General features: G+C 40.2%; 1 protein-coding gene across 3 annotated transcripts in view; it reads right to left on the reverse strand.

The window, feature by feature from the left end:
• NECAB1 (N-terminal EF-hand calcium binding protein 1) overlaps positions 1 to 17044 on the reverse strand; it is a 184409-nt gene that overhangs the window by 5768 nt on the left and 161597 nt on the right. For all 3 annotated transcript variants that reach the window (XM_039240593.1, XM_039240592.1, XM_039240591.1), the window contains exon 10: positions 13910 to 14022. In XM_039240593.1, coding sequence (XP_039096524.1) covers positions 13910 to 14022 — 113 coding nt within the window. The remainder of the gene's footprint in view (positions 1 to 13909; positions 14023 to 17044) is intronic.

Genomic DNA, 17044 nt, shown 5'->3' on the forward strand with positions numbered 1-17044 from the left:
ATAAGTAGCCACAGGAAATTAAAGACAAGCAGCAAACTACTTTTTCTAGTCATCTCTGTAGGGGTATGAAACAATCTTATCTACTCGTACAGGAAAACACCCATGGTGCCTGCATGAAAAATAAAGTTTCGTGGAAAATTATTTTCAGTATGTCTGTTTTGTTTGACATAATTTTTTAATTTTCTGGTTTAGTATCATGAAAACTCAGTATATTATAGACATCACACATAGAACTTCTGTAAAATTTCATTCCTTTATAAGATTATCTTTGTGTCAGGGTTCAGAAAAATGTGTGCCACTGCCCTTGCCCTCAAAAGTGAAGCTCTTTGAATCCATCCTGTCACTATAGCTCTTTCCAAATTCCTGGCCTTACCCCTCCCTTGGATTGATGGCTTTTGTTTGGGGTCCTGCTGTTAGCCATTTGAGTCCACGCTCCTGCTATACAGCAAGGCTTCTGGTTTGCTAGGGCCTAGTGGTCATCCCCCTCTCCCCACCCCTCCCTCTCTCCCACAGACACATCTCTCAATTTTCTCTGTTCAACTCTGAGAGACTACATTCTAGCCACTAGACATGATTGTAGTTTTTTGTTGTTTGCTTTCCCAATTTAGGCAAGAAAAATTTGTTCCTTGAAGTTCTTTGACCAATCAGAGAGTGGCTAAAAGCCTATATAGTATGTTTTGGAGAAGTTGGGTGGGGATGTGTTAAAAAGACATGTTGAGGTAAAGGCTAGATTTAATCCTGGAGCAATGAACAGCCACCGAAGGATATCAAGCAAGGAAGTGGCATGATTAGAGTTGGGTTTTATTTATTTAAAACATTTTTTTAACATTTATTTTTGAGAGACCGAGTGAGACAGAGCATGAGGGGGAGGGACAGAGAGAAGGAGAGAAAGAGAGAGGGTGGGATACAGACCGAAGCAGGCTCCAACTCTGAGCTGTCAGCACAGAGCCAGGCACAGGGCTTGAACCACTGAACCTGACTGAGATCACTACCTGAGCTGAAGTGAGAGAGACACTTAATCGACTGAACCACCCAGGTACCCCAGAGCTGGGTTTTAAAAGATCTTTCTATGGTGGGTACCCGATGGAGAACAGTCAATACAGAACAGGAATAAAGCTAGAAAGGTGGTGAAATTAATTAGGTGATTCATGACAAAGATCCAAATCAAGGTAGAAAGGTGGGAACAGATTCATAAATTTAAGGGAGAGTACGAGACAAATATAAAGACGCCTTTAAAAAATTAATTCGAGGGCCTTCTGGGGAAGATGGTGGAGTAGGAGGGCCCTAAGTTCACCTTCTCCCATAGCTAGAACTAGATGATATCCACACCAGTGGAAACTCAGAAAATGACCCATAGACTGGCAACACAGCCTCTACAGCTAAATGTATTCCTCAAGGTAGGAATACTGTTGAGGGCTAAATGGACCTTTGGACTGTTGACAGAAGGAAGGGGCCCGTGGTGGTGCAGAGGGGAGAGAAACAGACCCTCACAATGGGAGACGTGCACAGGGAAGATAAATCCCCATGACACCTGTCTTTGAAAACCAGAAGGGCCAAATTTCATGAATTTTTAAAACCAGCAGGACTTAAAGTCTGGAACTTTAAAAATCAGCAGGCGTGGCTCTGGGTGTGCCTGAAAGGCCAAAGCAAACTGAATCCCCACCCTTAAAGAACACAACAAACAGCCCCACTGAGAGCCAGCATAGGAGCAGCAGTTTGAAAAATGGGGTATACTAGAGGAAGATCTGTTTACTAATCTCAGGGCATGTGCTGGAGAGGCAGGGATCACTAGCAGACTTCTCCGGGAACAAAGGAGCAGGCAGGTGCCATTTCTCTCCCCTGCTCCCCAGTATAAACCCAAGCTACCTGTGGGAACCAGGGAGGCATGGATAATCCCTACCTAACTTGCCAATACTCCACATCCTGCCCACCCTCCACCCTCCCTGCCCGTGCATCCCTGCACTTCTGCAGATCCACCCTCTCCAACTTGGCCACCATTCTGGCAGCTGGGGACCCCAAGCACAACAGACTAGCACAAACCTTGCTGACATCACACATCCTGCCTCTGTGCACTTTAACGGATCTGCCCCCTCCAATATGCTCTTGGCCAGAGCCCACCCAAAGCAGAGCCATAAGCTTGGGGGTGTGCAAGGGGCCCAGCACCACTCCAAAGTGACTCCTGCCTCTGGGAGAGGGGAAGATAACCACACATACACCACAGTCCAACTACAGCCCCAGAAGTGGGGTGGGGGGCAGATATCTGGTCTGATTACAACAACGAACAAAACTTTTCAGGGCAAAAACAGCAAAAGTGCTACTACATCTCTGGCAATGCATGCTCCGACCCAACTCAAGCCCAAGGCAGCATGAGACTGGCCCACTAATAGGACAGGGACCAAACACTGCTGACAACAGGCAAAGAGAGCCATTGCAGGTGACTGGACTGAAGGGAAAAATGGCTCCCTCAAAACATTAGGGTGCATTAAACACACATAGGAGACACCCCTGAAGTGCCAGTTTCTGGTAAACGGGACACCGCATTGCAGGGCACTATAGGACTTCTTCTTCATGGCCACTACTTTCGAGAGCAGAAAACAGAGACGACTTTCCTAACACAGAGAGACAAAATGAAGAGATAGAGAAATATATCCCAAATGAAAGAATAGGACAAAGTGACAGTAAGAGACAACTGAAACAAGTAATACATCTGACAGAGAATGTAATGTGTATAAAGATACTGAACAGGACAAGAGTGGAGGACCTCAGTGAGGCCCTTAACAATGAGACAGAAACATAAAAAAGTACCAGTCAGATGAAGAACAGTAAATGAAACTAAATATACACTAGATGTAAACTAGAGGAAGCAGAAAAACATCAGTGACCTGGAGGACAGAGTAATGGAAAGCAAGCTAAATAGTAGAGAGAAAACAATACAAAAGGAATATAGATTTAGGGAACTCAGCGACATCATCAACTATAATAACATTCCCATTATAGGGATCCCATAAGAAGAAAAGAGAAAAAAGGAGTCAGAAAAGTTAATTGAAGAAAAAAACTGAAAAACACTGAAAAAATCCCAAGTCTGAGGAAGGAGACAGAAATTGAGATCCAAAAAGCACAGGAAGCCCCTCATGAAATCAACATAATTCACAAGAAGTATAATAAATAAAATGTCAAAAAGTAGTGATAGAAAATTTAAAAGCAGAAAGAAAAAAAAAGCATTACATACAAGGGAAACCACATAAGGCTATGAGCTGATTTTTCTATAGAAACATATGCATAGATGCATATGATGTTATATACAACTGAATGGTAACCAAAAATCAAAAACCAATAATAGATATGCAAAAAATGGAAAGGAATCCAAGCATATCACTAAAGAAAGCCAACTAATTGTGAAAAAGGAGTAAGAGAAGAACAAAATCAACCATAAAACAAGTAACACAATGGCAAAAATCTATCGATAATTTGAATGAAAATGGACTAAACATTCCAATCAAAAGACACAGAATGGTGGAATGGATAAAAAAAAGCAAGACCCATCGATATGCTGCCTATAAGAGACTCATTTCAGACCTAAAGACACGTGCAGATTGAAAGTGAAGGGATGGAAAAATATTTATCATGCAAATGGACATGAAAAGAAAGCCAAGGTAGCAATATTTACATCAACCAAGAGACTTTAAAACAAATATTATAGAAGAGAAAAAGAAGGACACTAGATAATCATAAAGGGAATATCCAACAGGAATAAATAGTTGTAAATATTTATACAGCCAACATGGAAGTACCCACATACATAAAGCAGCTATTGACAAACAGAAAGTAATCAAGAGTATACAATAATAGTAGGGTACTTTAACATCCTACTTACATCAATGGACAGATCATCCAAACAAAATCAATAAGGAAACAGGGTCTTTGAAAGACACATTGGACCAGATGGATCTAACAGATATATTCAGAACATTCCATCCTAAAACAGCAGAATACACATTGTTTTCAAGGACACATGAAACATTCTCCAAGAATGGATCACATGTTAGGCCACAAAACAAGCCTCAAGGAATTAAAAAAGACATCATATGCATCTTTTCTGGCCACATGCTATGAAACTAGAAATCAACATCAAGAAAAAATCTGGAAATAGCATATAGAGAGGTTAAATAACATGCTACTAAACAATGAATGGGTCAATCATGAAATCAAAGAGGAAATTTAAAAATACACTGAGATAAACAAAAATGAAAACTCAAAGTTCCAAAATCTTTCAGAAGCTGCAAAGGCAATTTAAGAAGGAAGTTTATAGCAGTACAGGTCTACCTTAGGAAGAAAGAAAAATCTCCTAAAAGAGTAAGAAAAAGAATTTAAAAAACCCTAAATCACTAGAAGGAAATAATAAAGTAGAAATAAACAAAATAGAAACATAAAAAAAGCAATAGAACATACCAATGAAACTAGGAGCTGCTTCTTTGAAAAGATCAACAAAATTAATAAACCTTTAGCCAGAACATATCGGGGGTGGGGGGAGGATGGACCTAAATAAAATGAGAAACAGAAGAGGAGAAATAACAACCAACATGACAGAAATACAAAGAATTATTAAGACGATATTATGAACAATTATATGCCAACAAATTAGACAACCTAGGATAAATGGATAAATTCCTAGAAACCTATAACTTTCTTCTCAAAACTGAAGCAGAAAGAAACAGAAAATTTGAACAGACCAATTGCCAGCAAAGAAATTGAATTAGTAAAAAAAAAACCCCAAAAATCCAAAAAAACAAACCGTCCTCACAAACAAAAGTCCAGGGCCAGATGGCTTTATAAGTGGGTTCTACAAAACATTTAAAGAAGAGTTAATACCTCTTCTCAAACTATTCCAAAAAATACAAGAGCAAGGAAAGCTTCCAGATTCATTCTGTAAGGCCAGTATTACCCTGGCACCAAAACCAGATGAAGATACTACATAAAAAGAGAAGTACAGGCTACTATCGCTGATGAACAAAGATTCAAATCCTCAACAAAATATTAGCAAATTGAATTCAACAATACATTTAAAAAACCCCAATCCATAAGAGAACTAATATTGTTAAAATGGCTATACTACCGAAAGCAATCTACAGATTTAATGCAATTCCTGTCAAAATACCAACACCATTTTTCACAGAACTAGAACAAATAATCCTGAAATTTATATAGAACCATGAAAGACTGCATAGACCAAGCAATCTTGGAAAAGCAAGGCCAAGCTGGAAGTATCACAACTCCAGATTTCAAGTTTTGATACTAAGCTGTTGGAATCAAAACAGGATAATACTGGCACAAAAACTCAGCTCAATGGAACAGCAAAGACAACCCAGAAATAAACCCACCATGATTATATTGTCAGTTAATCTTTTACAAAGAAGGAAAAAAATATGCAGTGGGAAAAAGACGGTCTCTTCAACAAATGGTGTTGGGAAAACTGGACAGCTACAAGCAAAGGAATCAAACTGGACCACTTTCTTACACCATATACAAAAATAAACTCAAAATGGATCAAGGACCTAAATGTGAGACCTGAAACCATAAAGATCCTAGAAGAGAACACAGGCAGTAACTTGTCTGACATTGCCTGTAGCAACATTTTTCTAGATATGTCTCATAAGGCAAGGGAAACAAAAACAAATGTTAGGCATTAAAATAAAAAGCTTCCGCATAGCAAACAGTCAACAAAAAGACAGCTTACTGAATGGGAGATGATATTTGCAAATGAAATATCTGATAAAAGGTTAGTATCCAAAATACATAAAAAACTTACACAACTCAACACAAAAACCCAACACATAATCCAATTAAAAATGAGAAGACATGAACAGACATTTCTCGAAAGAAGACATCCAGATGGCCAAGAGACACATGAAAAGTTGGTCAACATCACTAATCCTCAGGGAAATGCAAATCAAAACCACAATGAGGTATCACCTCACACCTGTGAGTATGGCTAAAATCAAAAACACAAGAAATCAGTGTTTGCCAGGATGTGGATAAAAAAGAACCTTCATGCACTGTTGGTAGGAATGCAAACTGGTGCAGCCACTGTGGAAAACAGTATGGAGGTTCTGCCAGAAATTAAAAATAGAATTACCAAGTGATCCAGTAATTCCACTACTATTTACCCAAAGAATACAAAAACACTAAGTCAGAATGATATATGCTCCCTTCTGTTTATAGCAGCATTATTTACAATAGCCAAAATATAGAAGCAGCCCAACAGTCCTTCGAGAGACGATGGATAAAGAAGATGTGGTGTGTACATATATATGTGTGTGTTTGTGTATGTGTGTATACACGCCACACCCTTATCCACACACACACAACGGGATATTACTTAGCCATAAAAAAGAATGGACTCTTTCCATTTGCAACAACATGGATGGATCTAGTGAATATAATGCTAAGCAAAATAAGTCAGAGAAAGACAAATACCACGATTATGTTCATATGTAGAATTTACGAAACAAAAGAAATGAAGGGAAAAAAGACAAAGAAAGAAACAAACTCTTAACTACAGAGAACAGACTGATGGTTATCAGAGGGGAGGTGGGTGGGGAGATGGGTGAAACAGGCAACGGGGTTTAAGAGCACACTTATCATGCTGAACACTGAGTAATGCATAGAATCGTGGAATTACTATACTGTACATCTGAAGCTAATGTAACACTGTGTTTTAACTATTCTAGAATTTAAAAGTAAAGTAAAATAAAAAATTCCACAAGTCCAGCTTGTTCAATCTTATGTTTTACATTATATTCAGATTAGAAATCAAAATGAAAGTATAGACCAACAGCAAGGATATTTATTTATTATTTTTTATTGTCAAGTTGGCTAACATATAGTGTATACAGTGTGCGCTTGGTTTTGGGAGTAGATTGCCATGATTCATCGCGTACATACAACACCTAGTGCTCATCCCAACAAGTGTCCTCCTTAATGCCCATCGCCCATTTTCCCCTCTCCCCTGCCACCCCCCCATCAACCCTCAGTTTGTTCTCTGTATTTAAGAGTCTCATGATTTGCCTCCCTCCCTCTGTTTGTAACTAATTTTTCCCCTTCCCTCCCCCCACGGCCTTCTGCTAAGTTTCTCAAGTTCCACATAGGAGTGAAAACATATGAGATCTGTCCTTCTCTGACTGACTTATTTCACTTAGCATAATAACCCTCCAGTTCCATCCATGTTGCTGCAAATGCCATGATTTCATTCTTTCTCCTTGCCAAGTAGTATTCCATTGTATGTATAAACCACATCTTCTTGATCCATTCATCAGTTGATGGACATTTGGGCTCTTCCCACAATTTGGCTATTGTTGTAAGCACTGCTTATAAACACTGGGGTACACGTACCCCTGTGAATCAGCCCTCCTGTATCCTTTGGATAAAGTCCCAGCAGGGCTATTCCTGGGTCTTAGGGTAGATCTATTTTTATTTTTCTGAGGAACCTCCACATTGTTTTAAGGACATTGACTTAAAAGATAATAAAGAATGTATCAGTGTAAAAGTCAGGCTAAATGTAGTTTAGGATTTATCTAAGTATGACCAGCAGGTGGTGGTAACAACACACAGAAATTTTAATATTTTCCTTTAGCTCTGCTGGTAAATAGTTTATAATGTCCTTTTGAAAAGCAGTTTATCTAGCTTGCTTAATTAAGGTATGATGTAGCAAACGTTGTTAGCTAAATTCCAAATTTTCTAGAAAATGGTTTATAATAGAATCAAAGGAATTGGATGGAATGTGAAATTGAAGATTTTCTAATTCTAGGAGTTCCTGAATAAATAAGCTCCTGGTGGGTGTAAGGGGCTGTTCCTGGAAATTCCAGAAATGAGCTGCAAATTGATTTACAGGTCTATTTTTTTTCTGGGAAGAAAATCCATAGCTTCCATAATGGTTTCAAAGAGTCTATAATCTCCAAATATAATTTGGCAATGTAATGGACAAATTACAACCCATTCCTTTTTTTTTTTTTTTTTTTTTTTTTAGGATAAAGTTTAAAATACTCAGCCTAGCATTTTAGTCTCTTCATGAACTGCCTGCTATAAACTAATTAATTTATATTACTTATTACATTAAAAAGCCACTAATCCTGCTATTTGGACTTTCCATTTTTCTAGACATCCATAAGACTATAAGGAATTCAAAACTTTTTTAGCATAATTCTCAAGCTCTTAAAAGACTGAAGAAAGCATCACAGTGTAATGAGGTAGTGGTGTGAAGTACAACCCAGCAGGCCTACCTTTCTCTACAACTTGTTAGCTTTATCACTTTGGGCCTATTACTTAACCTCAGTTTCCTCATCTGTAAAATGGTGATAATAACAGAACTATGAGGATTAAAGTGTTGCATGTAGAATATTTAGCCCAGTCCTTGGCAAATTTTGTGTGTATCAGCTGTTAGCTCAATAGCCAAGAAGAAAGTAGCACTTTCACTGGAAGAGCAGTAACAAAGGTTAAATCTGCCGTGGAGCTAAAGCTGAGAAGTATGACAAAAGCAAAAGAAACTGGAGAGAAAACAAGGCCAGGAAAAAAACTGCAGGAAAAAGACACATTTGTGAAAATGAGAAGCAGCAAGCCAATAATAATAATTATAATCATTATATTATTATACACACTAATAGCAATGGTGATAACTGCTAACATGTATATCGCTCTGTTCCAGACCCTGGTCTACGCATTTTACATGAATTAAGTCATTTTACCTTCGAAGTGACTCTGGGGATGATATACCAAAGACTGTCTACTACCCCAACTATTACTCCCCTCTTTCTTAACAGAACCTTGCCATTGTTGAGTTTGCAATATAGCCAATGAGCCAATAAGCACTAAACTGAGACAGTTACCATGATCTCACTCCTTTCTGTTGGATAACTGGTTTCCTCACTTCCCCAGGAGTCAGAAATGCCCATGTGACTTAAGCTGGGCCAATGAGATGGCAAAAAATGTATGCTGGGGAAGCAAGGGCTTCTGGGAAATGCTTGCATCCTGAGGATCAGACCTGGCAGGAAGGCTTGTTGGTACTGCACCCTTCTATTTCTTCCTGAATACAGGTCATCTGGTAAACAGCCAGATGGCAGAGCTAAAAGACCAGTGCAAATTTTGGCTCAAAGGGACACGGGTGAAAATGCTAATCCTCATGTACCCCAATGTTCAAAGCAGCACTCTCCACAATAGCCAAAACATGGAAAGAGCCTAAGTGTCCATCAACAGACGAATGGATCAAGAAGATGTGGTTTATCTATACCATGGAATACTACATGGCAATGAGAAACAATGAAATCTGGCCATGTGTAGCAACATGGATGGACCTTGAGGGTGTTATGCTGAGCGAAATAAGTCAGGCAGAGAAGGACAAATACCATATGTTTGCACGTATAGGAGGATTAGGAGGAACTTGACGGAGGACCAAGGGGGAGAAGAAGGGCGGAAATGGTGGGGGAAAGGGAGAGAGGCAAACCATGAGAGACTCTTGAATGCTGACAAAAACTGAGGACTGATGGATGTGGGGGGGAGGGGGGGATGGGCATGAAGGAGGGCACTTTGGGGATGAGCACTGAGTGTTATGTAAAAACTAATTTGACAATAAACTATTTGTAAAAAAAAAATAAAAATAAAAATATAAATAAAAATTTGCCTCAGCTAAAAAAAAAAAAAAAAAAAAAGAAAATGCTAATCCAAATTGTTCTACTGACTGGGTGCTTTCAGGTAAGAGTGAAACTGACCAGTACATAGCAATGATGTTTAAGGGCATTGCTACTTGAGACTGTTCAATACAGATAACATATGCAATGTGCAATAATGCCACCGAGAAAAGGTTCATTATGAAATAATCTTTAGAAACATTTCTCTCAGCAGTATTTCCATTGAAAAAGCTTAGGGCTTGAATGATTAGCTTTCAATTATTTGCAAACTTAGAATTACACAGCATATTTCTGAGCTGCTGTTATGTGTTTCAGTCTTGCTCCTCAATGTGTTCAGACATCCTGTGATACTTAACCACTCACTGGCTGAAGCAAGAGTTCTTTGGCTAAGCTGTCCCTGGATACAGTCACTAAGAGCTTCAGCCCTGAGCTTCAGGAGACCTTGAATATTCCTAGCAGCTGGAAAATGGCAGTGAAACAGCTTCTAGGGGAAAGGACGTGGTCAGGAACAATTGGGGTTGAACATAAGTTACCCAAGGCAACTGGATCGTCATGGAAGACTCTTCCTCTTGGCTTTCCTCCTTTCCCCATATGTCCTACGTTAACTCACAGAACCTAACCACTGGAGAAAAGGCCCACAGAAGGGACAGTCCCCATTTCTCCATACCAAGATCCAGGCACCAATATACTTCACCTACGTAAAAATGCTGAAAAATGATTCATGGTCAATATGCCACAGGGTGTCATTAGTTCTTATAGATGATTCTTTGGCCATGGTAAAGTTCAGGGTCAATTCTAATACAATTCCACATTCATGTTTCCTGGGCTCGTGACATAGAGTTTAGAACACATACAAATTCTAGAATTGACATTTGACAGTGACTTCAGAAAACATTTTATTCTACTACTTAACAGCAGTGAAATTTTAGGCCATGAGTAAGTATCCTATTTTCCTAACTGGATTCTAAGACCCTTGAAAGCAGAATCTCACTTTTTCTGGTGTCAAGCATGGTTCTAGGAATACACTGTGTACATTGCATATATTCAGTTGGTACCTCCCCCACAGGCATTAATAAGCCTTAGTGATTGCAAAATAAGCAAAAAGATCATCAAACAGTGCACACATGCACATGTGTGCACATGTGTGATAGATGGGTCACACGACTGATTTGCTTGGCTTTTCCACTAATAACTCATTTTAAAACTCAATTGACCACTACTCTGACAAGGGCTCTGTCAGCCCCTAAACATCGAAGTCTCACAGTCAAATACCTTTAGGGCCAAAGCCTCTCTAATTCAGTTGCCTGAATTTAAGAAAGTAAGGCCCTGTAATTGGAACAGGAGAGATCCTGTCCATTCTACCCCTGGTTAGCCACAGAAAGTTGAAGAAACTTTAATTCAAGGATGACCAAATACTGGCAAGAAGGAATAAATGTGGGTTTTGGAGTCAGACATATTTGGGCAAGATGGTTAATGCATCTGAGCCTATTTCCTCCTTAACTGGAGGTGATACATCAGATGACTGCAGTGAAGAGTAAATAAGGATGTGGATACAAACTCCCTAAACTAGTAATAAATCCATAATTTCTCCTTTATGTTACAGCAGCAATTCCTAGCTAGCCATGGTGAAGCTGAGCCTAACATTATGGGAGAATAAGCTGCAAAAGTGGTAATTCTCAAGAGTTTTATTTTATCAGCCAAGCACAAGGCAACAGTGCAGGGCATATTGGAGCATGCAACTGACAGTGTGAGTGACAGTGACATTCGCTCATCAATTGATACAGACAGGACACTGAACGTGATTAATGGGCACAACTGAATTTAGACAGGGCGTGCCAGCATAACGTGTATTCCACACGGTTTGCACCCATGTGGAGTGATTCTCTGATGCTCATCCATCTGATGAAGTCCACTTTTTGAGACTTCCAGTAAAAGAAGGAAATCAGTTGAAAAAATCAGCAATAAGTGAGTGAAGAGTCCTTAAAAAACAAACCAGTCGTGCAAAGGAAGAGGAGAGGCTGAGTCTCAATTTATTTCACTGGAAGAGGATTCTCCCCCTCCCTGTTCATCACAGCTGGAGCCGAGGGAGCAATTTTCCATTGCTGCTGAGAGAACAGAATCGTGGCAGGCGGCACAGATCTACCTAGTCAGCTGCTCTCCCACAGCTGCTCCCCCCATCCTGGGGCCATCGGTGTGGCTTCGGCCCTTTTCCTGACACACATTAAAGCATGATCTCTGATCCCTAAAAAAATAATCAAACTTTGTGCCATATTTATAAATGTAAAAAGGCTAAACCATCCTGGAGATTGTGATAAACAAACCAGACTTTATCTTCTTTATGTTTCCATTTCTTTGGCTAGTACCATGCTCTACTTTCTGTACTGGATGTGTGCAGGTGCGTGCACATGCAGACATGCATGCACACACACACACACACACACACACACACACACCTCACAGCCTTCTTGCTTTTTCCAAACATTCAACTTCAGTTTTTTAAAAAAATTTTTATAGTTGATTTATTTTTGAGACAGAGAGAGACAAAGCATGATTGGAGGGGGGACAGAGAGAGAGAGAGGGAGACACAGAATCCGAAACGGGCTCCAGGCCCTGAGCTGTCAGCACAAAGCCCGATGCAGGGCCTAGACTCACGAACCACGAGATCATGATCTGAACCGAAGTCGGACGCTTAACCGACTGAGCCATCCAGGTGCCCCTAAACTTCAGTTTTAAATGAGTAGGCTTTTAAAACCATATATACTCTCACTTTGGCAAATCCCTACATCACTGAACTAAATAAAAGGATGAAAATGGTTTCAATACGAGCCCTTCTGAGTTTGCTGTGAAGTAGAACAACAGCAATAAAACAAACAGCATTTCCTGTGTTTCTATCACAATGGCATGACTGGAAGATTGTGAGCATCTGACATAAAGAGCACTGAGCATGTCCTCTTAAACTCTACAGAGTGGGCCAGAGGTCAGCCAGCCAGATGACGAAATGATAGAGATCCCAGCTCACGATTTCTGGGCCTCACTGTGCTGAGCACTCAGTTAATCCTCGCAATCATCTTAGGAAGTTCTTGATGAGGAGCTGAGGCTTAGAGCCAGTAAGGATCTTTCCCTACAGCACGAAACTAATACAATCCCATGTGTAACTCCAGAGCCAGACTTCTGAACTGGGGAGGTATTCTGTTGGACTATGAATAAAATATAATTACTGGGAGTAACACCAAAGTACTCAGAGATGTAAAGTATGTGTGTACATATGTACATACTCACTTATGCACGCATGTATTTAAAAGCTTTACCAAAGCAATGTTTAAAAAGCATTATGAAGTTGAAACAAACCCCCAAGGCAGGGGTGGTTTTGGTTGTGGTAGTTTTCCAGATGCAGTTGAATTTGGGGCTGGACTTCGAACTTGAGGCAGAACATGGGCTTGGCCAAAACCTACCAGCTGGCCCTATACTTCTGGGAAGGAGAGTGGCCAGGTCAAAGGCACAGATCATGCTGAAAAGGGATGGGCAGCTGGGGAAGCTCAGGTGAGGAAGAACCAATGGTAGCAACACTATGGATTCTTGAGTCGGATAAACGTAGCCTCAGAGAAGCATCTAGCACTTGGTTAAGGCACTCAGAGAGTTACTGCAGTTCCTGATTAAGGGGATTCTATAATAACTGTTTCTGTAAAATAATTCTAGTGACTGTTTATTGGACCCCTTGGAGTGGAGAAACTGAAAATGAGGAATAGTTCATACATTTTAGTAGCAGCCTGAGCAGGGGTGGCTATGGAAAGAGGCTTTTTTTGTTGTTTTTTGTTTTTTTTTTAAAGACCAAGGTCTGCAATCAAGACTTCAGAAATTGTGCAGTTTCATCATGGCTGAAATGATTATCAGGCTATAGGGCACGATGCCAAGGGAGCAATCAGGGCTAGATGCACTGGAGTTGGGGCCTCATCTACCAGAGGTGATTTTAAATCAGTGTGGGCCTGCCTGGATGTGAAAGAGGAGGTTTCAGGCGATGTGAAATTCTCCTTTCCAAATTGTTCTCTTGATGGTATCTCCCTTGGTGCCCCCAGTGATCAAATCCACACAGAGTACAAGAAGAAAAGAGCAACATCCAGTTAAAGTCTGCAAAATGCATCACCCAGGAGGCTGGAATAATCACCATAACCACAAGAGTATTCTCAAACGTGTGTCTTCCCACCACCCCCCCTTCCGCCTGCGGGGGCACTTACCGTAGACAGCCTCTTTGGGAGGAAGCACTCTCTACATAGTGTTTCAGAGCAAGCTGGAATTCCTCCAGGTCCTCCTCGATCACAGACATCTGACGCTGCACGAGCATGATGTGCTGCAGAGGAAGGGGTAAGTGTCACCGTCCTGGTGTCATGGAGCCTTGCTGATGCTGACCCCTGCAGCCCGTCCCACCCCCCTCATAAAGCAAATGATTCTCATCTAAGCAGGTGACCAAAAGGAAGATCCTGACTAATCCGAGACATAACACTGGATAAAAACTGTAATGGAGGCAGGATACTCTTCTCACCTCTAGAAGCAGCTGCAAACAGAATGTCTTCCCAATGACATACTTCCCTTTTAAAAGCAGTGGTTCTCAAGTAGAAGCACTGGGGGGGGGGGGGGTTTAAAATGGCACTTCTGTCAGGGTCTCTGGAAGTGGGGGGGGTGTCCAAGTACTGGTATTGATAAAAAACCTCCCCAGGTGACTGTAATGTGCAGCCAGGGCTAGGATCTCCGGCCTATAGTCAGTTTTAAAGAGTAGTCCCACACCACACACTGGACAGTCCACCTTCACCTTAAGTATTCTGTGATATTAGACATGTTGCCACATCATTACAAACAATCCAATTTCAGGAAAAGTGTATCCAAAGTTGCATTTCCAAAGGTACATGAACCATCACAGGGTTCTCAAACATTAACCACCTAAGCTATACTAGAGGCCTTGCCCAAAATCTCATGGTATCTGGTGGAGCCTGTGTTTAATGGATCACACTGGGCTGGATGCCAATTGCTTCTTGTAACAAATTCTATTACCTTTATAGCACTTGTAGTTTTGAAGACTTTTCTACAGATCTGCCAATGAGCTTCTCATGGCAATTTGATCTCAAGATAAAGCTTTCCCTCCATCATCAAGAGTTGGGAATGAATCACAGAAGTGCAAAAAAAAAAAAAAAAGTAAGGATTGGGAGTGAATTATAAAAGTGCAAATCAGAGGCGCCTGGATGGCTCAGTTGGTTGAGCATTCAACTCTTGATTTTGGCTCAAGTCATGATCCTAGGGTCGTAGGATTGAGACTACTTAAGATTCTCTCCTCTGCCCCTCTCCCCCACTTGTGCACTAAAAAATAAAAATAAAATAAAATAAAAATTTAAGTAAAAAACAATAGCAACAATGTAAGGATGATTCAGAATATGAGGAAAATAACTTGCACTGTATAGCAGCAGAGCCAGAATTAAGCACCTAGGTTGCTGTCTCCTATCCAATGAGTTTCTTGCTTCATTGTTAATCGCTACCATTGTTGAAGACCCTAACACCAATATCACAGGTATTATGTTAGGTACTTTATGTATTCAATAATTGTTCCTACTTTGTTTTCCTACAGACAAATGCTGGGTGCTGGATTCTGGGTATACAGTGACAAATCAAGATAGAATCCTTGCCTTTATAAGGTTTAGTAAAGAAATCAACAAGGTTTGTAAACAATGTGTATGGAATAATTTAAGGTATCGATACTAGCACATAAAACTGACTACATGTAAATTGACCAGAAGTCTAGTAAATTTTTGACAGAACTGTACTGTCAAATGAATCTTGATTCCAGTCTCAAAGTCCTTTGAGTAAGCCTTAAAGTAATATTTGGGCACCCAAACTCACACAAGCAGGACACAGGCTATCCTGTGTACCACATAACTCCTACAAAGGACAGTACTCTTCAGTGAGCTGTTTCTGACATGGTCAGGGAGGATGAAGAAACAAGAAGAGACTCTCAAAACAACAATGGACAACAGCGTTCCTCCCAGAATGGAGATCCAGTGTCCAATCACAGAACTTCCTTCACTGACAAATACCTTCCCAGCATGAGTTCATTGTTGCAATGAACTACTGAATGCTGTATGCTTCCTTCTCATGCCTTTCCTGAATTGTGCTTTTGATGACATTTCTCCTGGCCTGGTTTTATCATTGTATATTTTACCTGTGTGTTTGGGGAGTGGTAAGGGGAAATAGTTTACTTTTTGATTCATAAGTATGTCAGACTGCATGGGACTACATCTTGATCTTACAGAGGACTGATCATCATGCAGGGATCCTAGACTTTGAGCCAAAAGCAGTAACTGGAGAAGACTTTGGGTAGTCTCCCTTGGGAAGGGGTCTATGTGTTCTATGTATGTGAAAAGAATGAATATTTAATAACTAGAAGGCTCACTGTGGCAAAGACTCCAAGCTATTCACCAAAATCCATTTCCTCTTCTTTCTAGGTACAGTTAGAGCACATGTCCCATCATCCTTTGCAGTAAGGTATAACCAACTGATGAGTTTTCACCAATAGAATATGAGCAAGAGTGCTGTGTATTGCTTTTGGGACAGGACATTCCAGAAGGATGTGAGCCCCTTCCACATCCTCTTCCCCTTTTCTGCTGATAGAACGACCTGCCTTGGGAATGGCAGAGCCACATGTGAGAGGAGGGGTTTGTGTCCCTGACTCATTGTGGAAGCTGTTTATTGGGCAAGGAAAAAACTTTCATTATATTGGAATCATTCTCCATTTGGGTCTATTTGTTTTCATAGCCCAGCTACCTTAATGAGTTCAGTAATTTTAACTAAGCTTTGTTTCCCTTCAGGGTTAGAGATCAAGAATTGGTAGATACAGTCCTAGAACTGTTTCCTCAGGTTATGTAATGAAAAATCAGCCCCCTGCATGACTCTCTCAGGACCTTTTTAATATCAATAACTAAGAGTTTAAGTTAATCTCTGCCAAAATAACTGTGGGCATGTTCTTTTGACACAAATCCGTAGGAACTTTTTGATCACATATTTGTGATCAACAATGACTCAGATGACTCTCATGGGTTTTTCTAATGAGATATATAAATATATCTACCTATTCCACCATAATCCTTTTAGTCTGAAAGCAACTCTTATGTGATCTAAATTGTAACCATGAGCAGAACCATGAGCAATGCATGCCCTTTGAAATGTGAATTTTGGAGAAGTGTCTGTTCATATCTTCTGCCCATTTCTTCACTGGGTTGTTTTTCAGGTGTGGAGTTTGGTGAGTTCCTTAAAGATTCTGGATATTAACCCTTTATCTGATATGTCATTTGCAACTATCTTTTCCCATTCCGTCGGTTGCCTATTAG

The sequence above is a fragment of the Hyaena hyaena genome, unplaced genomic scaffold (genome assembly GCF_003009895.1).
Source record: "Hyaena hyaena isolate Hyena2069 unplaced genomic scaffold, ASM300989v1 scaffold_177, whole genome shotgun sequence".
NCBI classification, from domain to species: Eukaryota; Metazoa; Chordata; class Mammalia; order Carnivora; family Hyaenidae; genus Hyaena; species Hyaena hyaena.